Source organism: Chaetomium tenue (genome assembly GCF_020726465.1).
Source record: "Chaetomium tenue strain MPI-SDFR-AT-0079 chromosome Unknown F5144scaffold_4, whole genome shotgun sequence".
In the NCBI taxonomy this organism is placed as follows: Eukaryota; Fungi; Ascomycota; class Sordariomycetes; order Sordariales; family Chaetomiaceae; genus Chaetomium; species Chaetomium tenue.
In genome coordinates, this window is record NW_027117332.1 from 1,729,713 (window position 1) to 1,741,421 (window position 11,709).

At 57.6% G+C, this 11,709-nt stretch overlaps 6 protein-coding genes across 6 annotated transcripts; 1 reads left to right on the top strand and 5 right to left on the bottom strand.

Moving 5' to 3' along the window:
- Positions 1–813: 813 nt before the first annotated feature.
- On the bottom strand, positions 814–1,994 carry F5144DRAFT_547859 (WD40-repeat-containing domain protein; the record flags this gene model as incomplete). Its single annotated transcript, XM_066787499.1, has 2 exons — positions 814–1,506; positions 1,593–1,994. The coding sequence occupies 2 exons, from the start codon at positions 1,992–1,994 to the stop codon at positions 814–816; spliced, it is 1,095 nt and encodes a 364-aa protein (XP_066642946.1).
- A 347-nt stretch (positions 1,995–2,341) lies between these two features.
- On the top strand, positions 2,342–4,282 carry F5144DRAFT_232695 (uncharacterized protein). The gene is made up of 3 exons (XM_066783249.1): positions 2,342–3,317; positions 3,374–3,565; positions 3,636–4,282. Exons 1-3 carry the CDS (start codon positions 2,688–2,690, stop codon positions 4,236–4,238), a joined length of 1,425 nt encoding a protein of 474 aa, XP_066642947.1. The 5' UTR covers positions 2,342–2,687; the 3' UTR covers positions 4,239–4,282.
- On the bottom strand, positions 4,283–6,649 carry F5144DRAFT_232687 (uncharacterized protein). The gene is made up of 5 exons (XM_066783248.1): positions 6,307–6,649; positions 6,126–6,251; positions 5,706–6,063; positions 5,547–5,646; positions 4,283–5,494 (listed from the first exon to the last, which is right to left on the bottom strand). The coding sequence occupies exons 2-5, from the start codon at positions 6,222–6,224 to the stop codon at positions 4,327–4,329; spliced, it is 1,725 nt and encodes a 574-aa protein (XP_066642948.1). The 5' UTR covers positions 6,225–6,251; positions 6,307–6,649; the 3' UTR covers positions 4,283–4,326.
- A 370-nt stretch (positions 6,650–7,019) lies between these two features.
- F5144DRAFT_648978 (uncharacterized protein) lies at positions 7,020–8,812 on the bottom strand (the record flags this gene model as incomplete). Its single annotated transcript, XM_066792957.1, has 6 exons — positions 8,401–8,812; positions 8,245–8,339; positions 7,926–8,065; positions 7,526–7,617; positions 7,155–7,479; positions 7,020–7,100 (listed from the first exon to the last, which is right to left on the bottom strand). Exons 1-6 carry the CDS (start codon positions 8,469–8,471, stop codon positions 7,020–7,022), a joined length of 804 nt encoding a protein of 267 aa, XP_066642949.1. The 5' UTR covers positions 8,472–8,812.
- Positions 8,813–9,138: 326 nt separating this feature from the next.
- On the bottom strand, positions 9,139–10,514 carry F5144DRAFT_232751 (uncharacterized protein). Its single transcript, XM_066783251.1, has 2 exons — positions 10,107–10,514; positions 9,139–9,706 (listed from the first exon to the last, which is right to left on the bottom strand). Exons 1-2 carry the CDS (start codon positions 10,262–10,264, stop codon positions 9,193–9,195), a joined length of 672 nt encoding a protein of 223 aa, XP_066642950.1. The 5' UTR covers positions 10,265–10,514; the 3' UTR covers positions 9,139–9,192.
- On the bottom strand, positions 10,515–11,435 carry F5144DRAFT_232790 (uncharacterized protein). Its single transcript, XM_066783252.1, has 2 exons — positions 11,415–11,435; positions 10,515–11,333 (listed from the first exon to the last, which is right to left on the bottom strand). Exon 2 carries the CDS (start codon positions 11,213–11,215, stop codon positions 10,766–10,768), a length of 450 nt encoding a protein of 149 aa, XP_066642951.1. The 5' UTR covers positions 11,216–11,333; positions 11,415–11,435; the 3' UTR covers positions 10,515–10,765.
- Positions 11,436–11,709: the final 274 nt, after the last annotated feature.

The following is an 11,709-nucleotide window of genomic DNA, read 5'->3' on the forward strand; positions in this document are numbered from 1 at the left end:
TATCATGGTCTTGGGAGTTTGCCGGTTTTCGGGACTAGAGATGGGGCATTCTGCATCGTTTGTCGGTTTCTGCTTTCTGCCGGGCTCCTAGGAAGGCTGCTTATTCTTGCTTGCACTCGGCCAGGCCGATCTTGACGGGTGACAGGCTACCCATCTCTCATCTCATCTCCAGTTTTGTCTTGTACATATACACACCCTTTTGGTATGACTTTTTTAGTTTAAGTGCTGTATGATTAGGAAGTAATGAAGCTGACGTCTCTGGGTTGGTAGATCCTCGTCCTTCTCGGCGGCGCTTGTTTGGTCTGCTATTCGGCGTGGAAAATGAAGTACGAAGTCTCTGTTACTCGCTGCTAGTTTACATTATTCTCGAAAAAAAACGAATCACTAGTCTTGCTTAAAACGCCGACTCTTACATGGTTTCCCACTCCTACCTCTCTCGAGCCATCTATTTTTTCTCTCTTGCTATGGCCTGACACCACCCCCGTCTTCCCCAACCGCCGCCCGCCCGTACTCTGACCTGACGTTTCCAAAGCCCATTGATTGTTATCGCCAAGTCCTTCCCTCTGCTCCTTCTCTCCAACGGGGTATCATCTTTGTCCTTTCTTTTCTCTACCCGACACGTCAAAAGCCGACATGATCCTCCTCAGTTCCGTTTCCTGCAACCCAAATCCGTCCCATCCATCCATCCAACCATCAAGACCGTCAAAGCTAGGCGTACATGCATAGACATACAAGGAAGCGCTCGGAGGCAAGGCGAGACGACGGGAAGGGGCTTTGATGCGATTCGATTCGATCTCAAATCCCAGCACATCATCACCCCCCTCTCAGCAGGGTATGCGCGTCCCACACCAGCACGCGCTGATCCCAGCCGGCCGAGGCCAGCCAGCCGCCGGTGCCAAACAGGCACCAGTCGACGCCCGTAGCGAACTCGGCGTGGCGGTTCATGACGCCGAGCTGCGTGCCGACGGGAATGGTGTTGGGCTGGGGCTGGGGCTGCTGCTGCTGGGCGGGCGAGCCGTCGGACCACACGCGCACCGTCATGTCGTAGCTGGCGCTGGCGAGCACGTCGCTGGCGTGCGGGCTCCACGCCAGGCGGCGCACAGCGTACTCGTGGCCCGGGAGGACCGAGGCTGGCCCCGCGCGCGGGTTGCGCAGGTCGAAGGTTCGGATTAGCCGGTCCACGCCCCCTGTTGCGATCACCGTGTCGCGGTACTTGTTCCAGTCGTGCGTCAGGATCTCGGCCGGCACCGCCCCCGCGAAGGTTTGGCCGGTCGAGAGGAGTGGGAGTGGGGCGGTCGGGTCGCTGGTTTGTGGCGGGGCGTGCGCTGGGATCACGGTCGTGAGGTGGTACTTGGCGGATACTGGGCTGCGCAGGTCGAAGATGCGGATGTGCGAGTCGGAGGAGACGCACGAGATTATGGAGGGGTTTGTGGGCGAGAAGGCGGCCGAGTATGTGCAGTTACCGACGGGGAGGGTTTTCAGCGAGGTTGGGCGTGAGGGGGACCACTAGGTTGCGCGCGACGGCATGTTAACATCAGGAGTGGGGGAGGGAGCCGGCGGGGAGGTGGGGGGTTGGAAGGGGGGTTGCTCACGATCTTGATGGTGCCGTCCCACGAGCTTGAGATGAAACTATCTTTTGCAATGGGGTTCCAGCAAACGGAGAAGGCCTCGCGGTTGTGCTCGCTAAAGTTCATGACGGGAAAATCGCCGGGCGCGGTCAGGTCGAACAGCTTGAGCGAGCCATCGCCGCAGGCCACCACCAACTGGTTCTCGTTGATCTCGGACCAGGCCAGATCGTAGAGGGCATCGTTGGTGTCGAAGCCCTTTTCGAGCTGGATGCCGGCAGGACCCAAACCGAGAACGAAGAGGCGGCCATTACCGACTATACCGTAGTTGGCAGAGGCAGAAACGGCGAGGCGAGAGTCGTAGTAGGGCGAGTACTTGACCGCGTACGGGTTGAAGCCCGGTGTGCGGAATTCGAGCATGGACGCCATGGCCGGTCGCCGGGGGGGTGGGTGACTGCTGCGCAATGCGCGCAACGACTAACAGCAACTGGTGATGCCAGCGAAGGAGCCCGTAGGTGCCCGTGTATCCTGTAATTCGTACCTGTTTCGGCAGCGCACTTAGTTGCCGGGAAGAGGAGCGATGGTGGGGCCGAGGCCTCGGCTCTTTCTTTTTGGCCTGTGTTAAAAGAGGATGCCCCGCCATTCATACTCTTCCCTTTTAGGCAAGTACCTTGATAGCTTGGGGAGGGGGATCTAACCACATTCAGCTCAGCCCTACCAATTCAATCATTTCTTTCACATCTGCATCGTTTGGTGATTCCCCGGTGTCATCTCATTTTTGACCCTTTTGTCTAGGAATTTCTTAGATTGATTATTCAGTGAGTTAGAATAACTTTGAAAGACAGCATGGCTGACTGGCCATGTTCGCTCACTTTGTCACATCACGTGATACCGTTCCCTTTTCGCACCTGTCATCACCCTTGTTCTTAGAGACAGGCAGCCACCCCACACTTTACACGGCACGCCCTTCGTCTCAGCGACGTGGCGTGTCCTGCGTGTCAAAAATTGTGCATAATATCCCATCGCCGCCAGTGTCACAGCAAAGATGCTCATGCAGCGTGGAACGTCGCACCATGCTACATTTCAACGGCCTGACAAGACAAAAGTGTTGACATTGACGCGATGGATGCCTTCGTGACGAGGAAGAAACGGAAATGCAGCGATTCAAGTCTTTCCGTCTCAGTAACACCAGGACCACAAGTCGGAAGCGAACCATCCAACCAATCCAACAACGAGGAATCTACCGATGTAAAACTGGCTGTTTTATCATCCCTCCACCCAGCCATCGACCAGGAGACACTCCTAGACATCCTGCTTGCTCACGATGGCGACGTCGAGGCGACCTCACGTACTTTCAAGGCACGTCTGCCCAAGAAACCGGGGACGGGGAGTACAGTAGCGGCACAGTCTTCTCTACGATCCTTTGCCGTCAACTCAGCCGACCCAGAATTGCCCTCCCAACCTAAACGGGCCAAGTTGCTCTCCCGCAAGGGGGCTACGCTCCACCTGTACGATCCCGTCGACATCAGCGAGCACACCCCCTGTACCATCATCCACAATTTCTTGCCTGCCGAGGAAGCCAATAGTCTTCTTAAAGAGCTGCTAGAAGAGTCGAAGTCATTCGAGAAGATCACCTTCAAACTGTTCGACAATGTTGTTTCGAGCCCGCACACCTCGAGCTTCTATGTGGGCAGCTACGAGGAGATGCAGGAGCAGAAGTACGAGTATGTGTATAACGGCTCGCGTTTGACGGTAAGCATTTACCGAGATCATAGATCCCGTAATGTGTGCTAATATCAGACATGCAGGACGTCAGAACCTTGACGCCACAGCTGGAGCGGGTCAAGGCTCGTGTGCAGGAGGCCGTTAACCGGGAAATACAAGAGCGCATCCAGACTCGTTACGGAGGAAGAAAGCTCAAGTACCAATCTCCAAAACCATGGAATCCCAACGCGGCCTTCGTGAATTGCTACAATGGGCCCCAGGAGAGTGTTGGCTGGGTATTTCCTCCTCCCTCCTCATCCAAGGGGTACCCTATATCAGCACCTCAAAAACTAACTCTTCACCCAGCATAGCGATCACTTAACCTACCTTGGCCCACGTGCCGTTATCGGCTCCCTCTCGCTCGGCGTCACACGCGAGTTCCGCGTCCGCCGCATTCTCCCACAAGATGACCCCGTTGCCAACGAGACAAACCCCAGTAGCACCAACAACAGCAACAGCAGCAACCCCGACCGCGGCGGGCAGATCGCGATCCACCTCCCGCACAACTCCCTCCTCGTGATGCACGCCGACATGCAAGAGGAGTGGAAGCACAGCATCAGCCCGACCCAGGCCATCGACCCGCACCCCGTCGCCGGCAACCGGCGCATCAACATCACCTACCGCCACTACCGCGACGGCTTCCACCCGCGCAACACCCCGATCTGCCCCTGCGGCGTGCCCGTCGTGCTGCGCGTCGTGACCAAGAAGCGCGAGAACTGGGGGCGGTATTTCTGGATGTGCCACGCCGGCAACGTGCCGGGGAAGGAGGCCTGTGAGTTCTTTCGGTGGGCTGAGTTTGACGACGATGGGGAGCCGTTGGGGATGAAACAAGATGGCGGCGGAAAGAAGGAGGCGTCGTTGGTGCAGCAGGAAGATTTAAAGCCCGATAAGGAGGACACGGTGATATAGAAGATGGCTATCTGTGCATGGCTCTAACTACATATTCGACAGCCAAACACACGCAAGTGGTATATAAAATGCCCCATCTATCCACCGGCTACTGCCACCAACTAGACCACCCCCACCCCCTCTCCTTCTCCTTCCCCTTCCTCGTCTTCACGCTCCCACCCCCCTTCTCATTCATTCTTACCTCCAACCCCTTCTTCCCCTTACCCACCTCCTTCCCCGCCACAACCCGGGAACGGGAACTGGCACTGGCAGTACTTCCAACACTGCCACTGCCGCCACCATAACCCTCTCCGGACGCCGCGGGTGGATACGGCCCGCTGCCGGGAGACGCAGAAGACGACACGGAAGAGGACAAAGCTGTGGGATAAGTCCCCGACACCCCGCGACCGCCCTCGCCCTGATAGTCACGGCTACTGTCGCGGTAGCTCTTGCGTCGCCGGACTGTTGCGGCGGGCGACACGGCTTCTGTCTCCTTCTCCCCTTCCGTCACGGCGTGCTGTTGCGGCTGTGCCTGATGGTGGTGATGGTGTGAGGCGACCCTGCTGCGTGGGTGCCCCGGGTCTGCGCCGTGGTATGCAGACGCCACGCGCCTCAGGCTCGCTCGGCGTCTCGGGACTGGGGGCGCTGGTGCTGGCGTTAGTTCCGGGGCTGCTGCACTAACTGGTGGGATGGGGTTGGGTGGGGAGAGCTGTTGGTTGGTTGTGGGCTTTGTCCCCTGTGTTTTAGGGTTTTGATGGCGCTCGCCAGTGGTATCTTGTGCCTTTCGGGGTGGCATGGGCTTGAGGGACGGTGGGACCCTAAGAGGGCGGACTGTTCCGCTAGACGGGGTCGTCCGGGAACGTATAACCCGCTGCATCACGGCATGGGCGTTCTCGGGCCCCCAGTTTGATGCAATGATCTCGAATAGGGGACTGGGACGTGGCGTGCAGAGCGGTGGTGACCATGGCGAGGTGGGATTGTGGCGTTTGATGGTTGCCGTAGCCGTGGTCTGGATCGTGGTCTGGATGCTGGCGATGCCATCTGGGGCCGTGCTGCTCACCGCCGTCGCAACCTGCTTCTGTCTCTGGGGGAATCCAGAGTGGCAGTATGCAACACGAACTTGGAGGTAATCCGTCACAGTGCCACCGAGTTCGTGCTCGAGGTCCTCGATCAGATCATCGGACTTTTGCCGGACATGGGTGCGAGGGCGATAACGGACGGCAGGCCCAAGACGGATATGTGCGATAAAAAGCAGCCGGGATCCCGGATAGAGTACCCTGCCGGGGTTAGATATTATTCTGCGACTAAGGCCGGTAGAAGCAGACCTACGTTGCACAAGCCTTATCGTCTAGCACCTCGACAATGGTGCTCTTGCCAGTGGGTAGTAGTTCCGTCGAAACATTGTAAAGGAACCCATATCGTAGTGCATCTTTTTACTTGTTAGGAAGTGTCATGAATTGGTTGTGCTCGGTTGTTCGCCTTGCTAACCTGGAGAGAACTGGTAATCCGTCACCCTTTCGTGCCCTTGATCAAGAGTGAGGGCCCGACAGATCCGGGTGGACAACTGCACAGCTACCCACACGGTTACAGTACCCTCGTCGACGGTTCCGTATTCAGGAGTTACAACAATATTGGGGGTCAGGATACAGGCGTCCTGAAAGTGCGGGGGCGAAGGAGGCCCGGTGGGGCCCCGGGGGTCTGTTAATATGGGTAGATGCAAAGTTCTTGCGTCGTCGTCTGACTCGTATGCTAGCGACGGGCGGATGTTGCTCGTTGAATTTGGGCGCGGCGGGTTAGGCTCCTCAAGGACCTCTGGAGTGATCGGCAGACCCGGGCCGGCCCCTTTCTGGATGCCCTCGACGTTAGTGCTCCCACCACGGGCTTGTCCCGGTCCCGATAACGACAAACTTGACCTATTGGAGAGAGATGAATGGCACGAGGGACGGTCGTTCGACTGACGTGAGCTTGTCGTGCATGATGCGGATCGTCGGTGCTCGAGGGTGGCATCGTCGGCCAAGGGCATCGCTGCTCTGTCTGGCTGGCGTAAGCAGAATGCGCCAGACACGGCCTGATAACGGTGGGATCTAACCGTCTGTGGTCTTGAGTTCCCTGCCCTTGCTCCGGGTGCAGCCAACGGGGTGATACAGGGCCCACGTACCCCGGTCTCCTCTCCTCTTTGGGAGCGTCAGGGGTCGATGTCCGCCGAGTGGTTCCGGGGGGGTGCCCATATTGGCGTCCGACGTCTCGCTTTCTGAGCCACAGCCGAGGCTGCCTCTTCCAACTGCTGATCGCTTCGTGATATGCAACGGTCTCGGCATATCACGCCATGGATGGTTGTGGTTGGACTGGGTGTGAGTTCCTACCGGGCGGAGTTGCCCGTCGGCACAGCCCGCCATTACCACCTGAAGCTTATGTTCAGGTGACAATATTTTCTGTTGTTGGTTGCTGTCGGGTATGTTAGAGGGAGATTGAAACTCTGATTGGAACTCGATGCGTTGTTGGTCAGGCAGAACGGAAACAAAACAGTCTGTGCTACCGGAGGGAATTTTCCAGTATGGCGGGGAGCTGGATTCGATATTCAAGGGTATCTATCGCTAACATGCCGACAAAGCGATGTAGTCCGCAGTGCTTGCTTGCGTAGCACCGAAGGATCAAGATAGAGCGCTGACGGGAAGTTCCATTCAACGGGAACCAGAAAGAGGGCTTCCCTTCTACACAGTACCATGGGAAGCAGCACCTGTGCCGTCAACAGCATGGTTAGAGTTGCGGGGAAAGAGCCGTCTGACGTCCCGAACCAGCTCACTATGCGGCAGCGCCAAGCGTCCGGAGCAGGTTGGATTTGGCTCCTTCGACTTCCGTATCATCCATGCTGAGGAAGTTGATCTGCACGTAATCGTTAGCATTAGTTGGGAAACGCAACGGAGACCAACGACCCACCACGTCATCTGTCGTTCCGGCTTGCCCATACAGGACTCCCTCAGACAAGCTAGCGGCAATGCCCCTCTTTACTCGCTCTTCCCAGACCCCCTCCCAATTCCATTCGCCAGGCCGCCGTGTCGTAGCGGCGGGTACGGCCGCTGCCGGTCCCGACGCTTTTTCCGCCCGAAGCTCACCCTCCGGTCCCGAAGCCTCAGCCCCACCCGGCACCGGCAGTGGCTTCCCCACAGACTGCCTCAGATGAGTCCGCCACGCATGCCACGCCCCTGGATTCCCTGCTGCTTCGAGCGGCACAGAATCCAGCACATCCTCATCATCAAACGTGCTGCGGATGTACCTCAGCACCTCGTACGTAGACACTTCCCTCATACCCCCGGTCCGCGCATACCCCGGCACGGACGCAGACGACGAAGCGGCCGACGTCGCCGAAGCGGGCGTTGTCCCCGTAGCCGTAGCCACAGCCCTCGTAGGCGTCATCAACCCCACCATCTCACCTTGATCCCCGCCAGAACCGGGGTCATCCCCTCTTCCTCCCCCCCTATCCCCCTCCCCATCCCCACTACTAACCCCAAGCCCAACCCCACCCCCCATCCCATCATCCACAACAACATTCACCACCACCCCATCCCCACCCCCACCAGCCGGCACCCCCACCGCCGCCGCCGCCCTACTCCCCCTCCCAAACCAAGCAGGAAATCCATGACGCAGACTAAACCCCCCGGGCGGGAGGCGCTCGTCGTCGGAGGCGCTGGCGGTGGCGCCGTCACGTACGTCGGTCGAGTACATGTAGGTGGACAGCGGGGTGAGCAGCGGGTGGAAGATGTCGGTGGAGAAGGTGACGAGGGGCGGGAGGGACGGGTAGGTGTCGGGGAAGGAGAGCTGGAAGCGCAGGATGGCGGGGGCGTAGGGGCCTGGTGGGGGGGTGGTGATGTTAATGTGGTTTTTCTTTTGGGTTGGGGTTTGCTTATTTGGGGTGGGGGGGTCGGTAGGAAGTGGTGGTGGGTGGTGGTGGTGATGGATGGGATGTATGGGATGGATGAGATAGGTGAGGTGCGATGGCTGATGCGATGAATGGACGATGACGACGTACCTTTCCGCACGAATAGCACGCCAGACCAAAGGGTCGGGTCGCCTGGCGTGAGGCTGACAAATATCCCCTGAGGGCAGGCTTGTTTGAGACCAGTGCTGGTATATCATTAGTTTCGATTTGATGATAAGACCCCAAGATAAAATAAAAAATACGTACAACTCGGCAAGGAGATGCTGTCGTTTGAAGGCGGGCAGGCCGCCCATTTTAATTGCCCTCGGCGATGACATTTTAAAAGTATTCCGAGGCGCACGGCCCGTTACGCTGTTGATAATTTAGGAGAAAAATAACTAAATATGACCCGGGTTTGTGAAAAGTGAGTTCAAGGTTTGATGAATAAGAGGAGGTTCGTGATGTGGTGGTGTTGCGGAGCTGACACAGCTAAGCTCATGCACTGTGTGATATGGGGTTATATTATAGGGTTAGGGTTGTGGCTTTTATCTGATCTGCACCCAACCGAAAAGGGCTTTATCAACGATGGTCTGTGTCATCAGGAACATTCACAGTAAAACCTCGATACAAGGCTCCGGGCACGGGACACGTTGCTAAGCCACCCAAGTCTTAACTGGTCTGTAAAACAGTGCAAACATCCTAGGCTGAAACTTGGATCACACCGGTTTCTTTGCAACTACCTATGAGCTCCCGACCCCCCCGTCATCACATACTACGCTGCCCACAACCCCATCCCCATCATGTGAACACCACGCAAAAGGAACATCGACTCGTGCGGTCACCCATGTATTTTGCCCGATGTCCTTTTGACCCACGACTCCCAAGCCGAAGATCGTGTCGGGTTGTTGCGCCCCACCATTGGATGACCAGCCCGGCGAGACGCCTTCGCTAACCCTCGCCCCTTCCCGTCCGGGCCGGACGCATGAGACCCCAGTAGAGAGGTATATTGCCATTCCCTGTTCGGGGCTCTTCCCCAAGCGGACCTTGTTGCCCGGTCGTTCAAGGAGACGCAAGCCGGGTCTCGATTTTGGACTTCTCCTGCTCCTTGAGTTGCGCGAGCTCTTCTTTGGTGGTGTCGTAACGTGCCGTGAGCTGATTGAACGGATTGTCCGGGCTGCGCTCAAACTCCTTCTTGATCCTCTCCTTTTTCTGATTCATCCGGAGGCCGGCACCGCTGCCGTCCGCCTCCATCTCGCCGAGCCGCCGCTCCTCGAAGATTGCATACGCCGCCTTGTAACGCCTCTCGGGATGCCTGTCGATCTTGGCGTCGGTTTTGGACGTCAGTGACAGCGCGTCGAGTGCGTTGTCGATGCCAGATGCGTTGAGCGCCGACAGGCCCCCGCTGCCGTCGTCGTCGAGCTGCGAGAGGTCTAGGCCCTTGGTCTTCTTGACGGCCGCCTTGGAATTCTTGGGTGCCGATCGCCCCGGCGTGTTCTTCTCTTCTTCGGCCAGCAGAGCTTCACGCTCGGCCTTCTTTCGGGCCAGCTCCGCTTTCTTTTCAGCTTCGGCTTCTCTGGTTATGCGTGCAGATTGTCAGCACTCGTCACCCCAGCCATCCCCGCATGTGTACCAAAAACCGAGCAAATCCGGTAGGTAGTGAAGACGGCCGCCGTCTACTTGGTAGGGACCCCCATGTGAGTTTTGCGCCCATAGGTTTGGGCGCGAAACGGCTGTGTCGCGGCTGCGGTTGGGATCATGGGTGGACCTGCAGCAGGCCAAATGCCGCCGCCCCATCGACGTGACAGCACAGCAGGGTGTGTCACAGACTCAACGCAGCAGCAGCAGCAGCGAAAACCCTGCCCCCCCGCCCCTCGAATCGCAGGCCCAACGGCGCTTCCGGCGGCAGGTCGCACAGCAACTCCCCACCGAGGAGAACCCCAAACGAAGGCGACGGCAATCAAGGTGAAACTCACTTTTTGGAATTGCTTTTCGCTCCTTTGTCCCACTTGGCCGACTCAGATGCCTCTTTCTCGGCGTCAGCAGCCGCCGCCTTCTTTGCGGCGGCCTCGGCCTTGCGGGCTTGGCCCGCAGCCTTCTTGCTGTTGCCCTCGGCTCCGCCTTTTTTGGCCATGTCTGCTTATCGCGGTTGCTGAGCCGTGCGTCTATTTATTGATGCCGTGTTGTCCTTCTACGCGTAGGAGTTTGGTTGGTAGGCTGCTCAGCTGGCCGGGTGTACGGCAGCGTGTCTCTGGATGTGGCGGTGATAAAATTGGCAACAAAAGATTGAAAGTTAGACTCAAAGATGGTGGGGAGGGAGTTGTCGATTGTGTCACCCTTCAAGGACCCGTAGCGGGGTTTGGCTCAGGCATGGAAGCCCATGGGAAGTGGGGCTTTGCCCACACCGGCGAACCACTTCCCGCTTCCGCTCGTCACCGGTGACTAGCAATGCAACCCATGGGCTGCTATTGCCTTATAACTAGGATCTTTTGTTCTGACCTCGAAAAGCTTCAACCCGCCCAATGCCGGATTCGGACTACACAGGCACAACTAGAGCCCCCCCCTCATGCTTATCTGGCCACGTTATTATGCCTTTGCATCTACTCCCCCCACAACAGCCAACTGAGTCCTTTTGTTAGGGTAACATCTCGGTTTCTTCCTCTCTTGCGCTGGTCGGGGCTTTCCAATGAGACCATAGGAGCACACGGCGTTTCGAGAGCGGAGCCAGAGTGCTTCTTCTCTGGTGCAGCGAACAAGTTGCACCCCCCGTGCTCCTTTCGGTAACTTCCCAAGTCGGCCACCGCACTAAATGCTTGCATTGGATCTTCAAGGTCATGCGGCCTGAGGACGAGGTTCTTTTTCTTTTTTTCTTTTTTTCAGCCCATATTGCCCCACAGAATGCACAGGGCCAGAAACCGTTATGTTGCTCGGACATGAACCAGGCCAGCATGGGGGTATGACCCTTCCAAATCCGAACTGTGAACAGAGCGTTCCAACACGCCAGGTAAGTCTTCAGGTCTAGACCATGAGCGGCCCAGTTCCACTCGGCCAGGGGTAGGCACGGCAGGGTAGTCGATAGGTACATTCCGTTGTTGTTTCACAGAATGAGCGGAGGCATCGCCTGCGGAAGACGCCTCGCTGCTCGGCCGCCCTATCATGGCGAGCCATCATCCCCAAGTCAGCGATGTCCACGTATGTAGTATCTGCAGTGCTTGGTTAACATCGCCTGGAAGTAGAGATATCACGAGGCGTGGTTTTGCGCTCCTTGAGGGGCGCATGGCTACCTCAAAGCGATGTCCCTTCTGACAGCTTCCTGCATCATGCGCTGTCGCCTATCCCCTCGGTACCCGGCATGGATAGTGAATAATGCGGTCGACTTCCCCGCTAAACATAACTGGCGGAATTCCAAGCTCTGATGGGTGCCGTTAGCGACGAGGTGCCGTTATGGTATTACCGTCTCGGCCCACGAGGCCCGCGTATGCTGCGGGAATTTGTACTGGAGCCTTGTTCGTCCTCGCTGTCGGTGTTCCGCTTCCGCTCCTGCTGCGGTCCACATATTTTGGCGCCCGCTGGGCGACC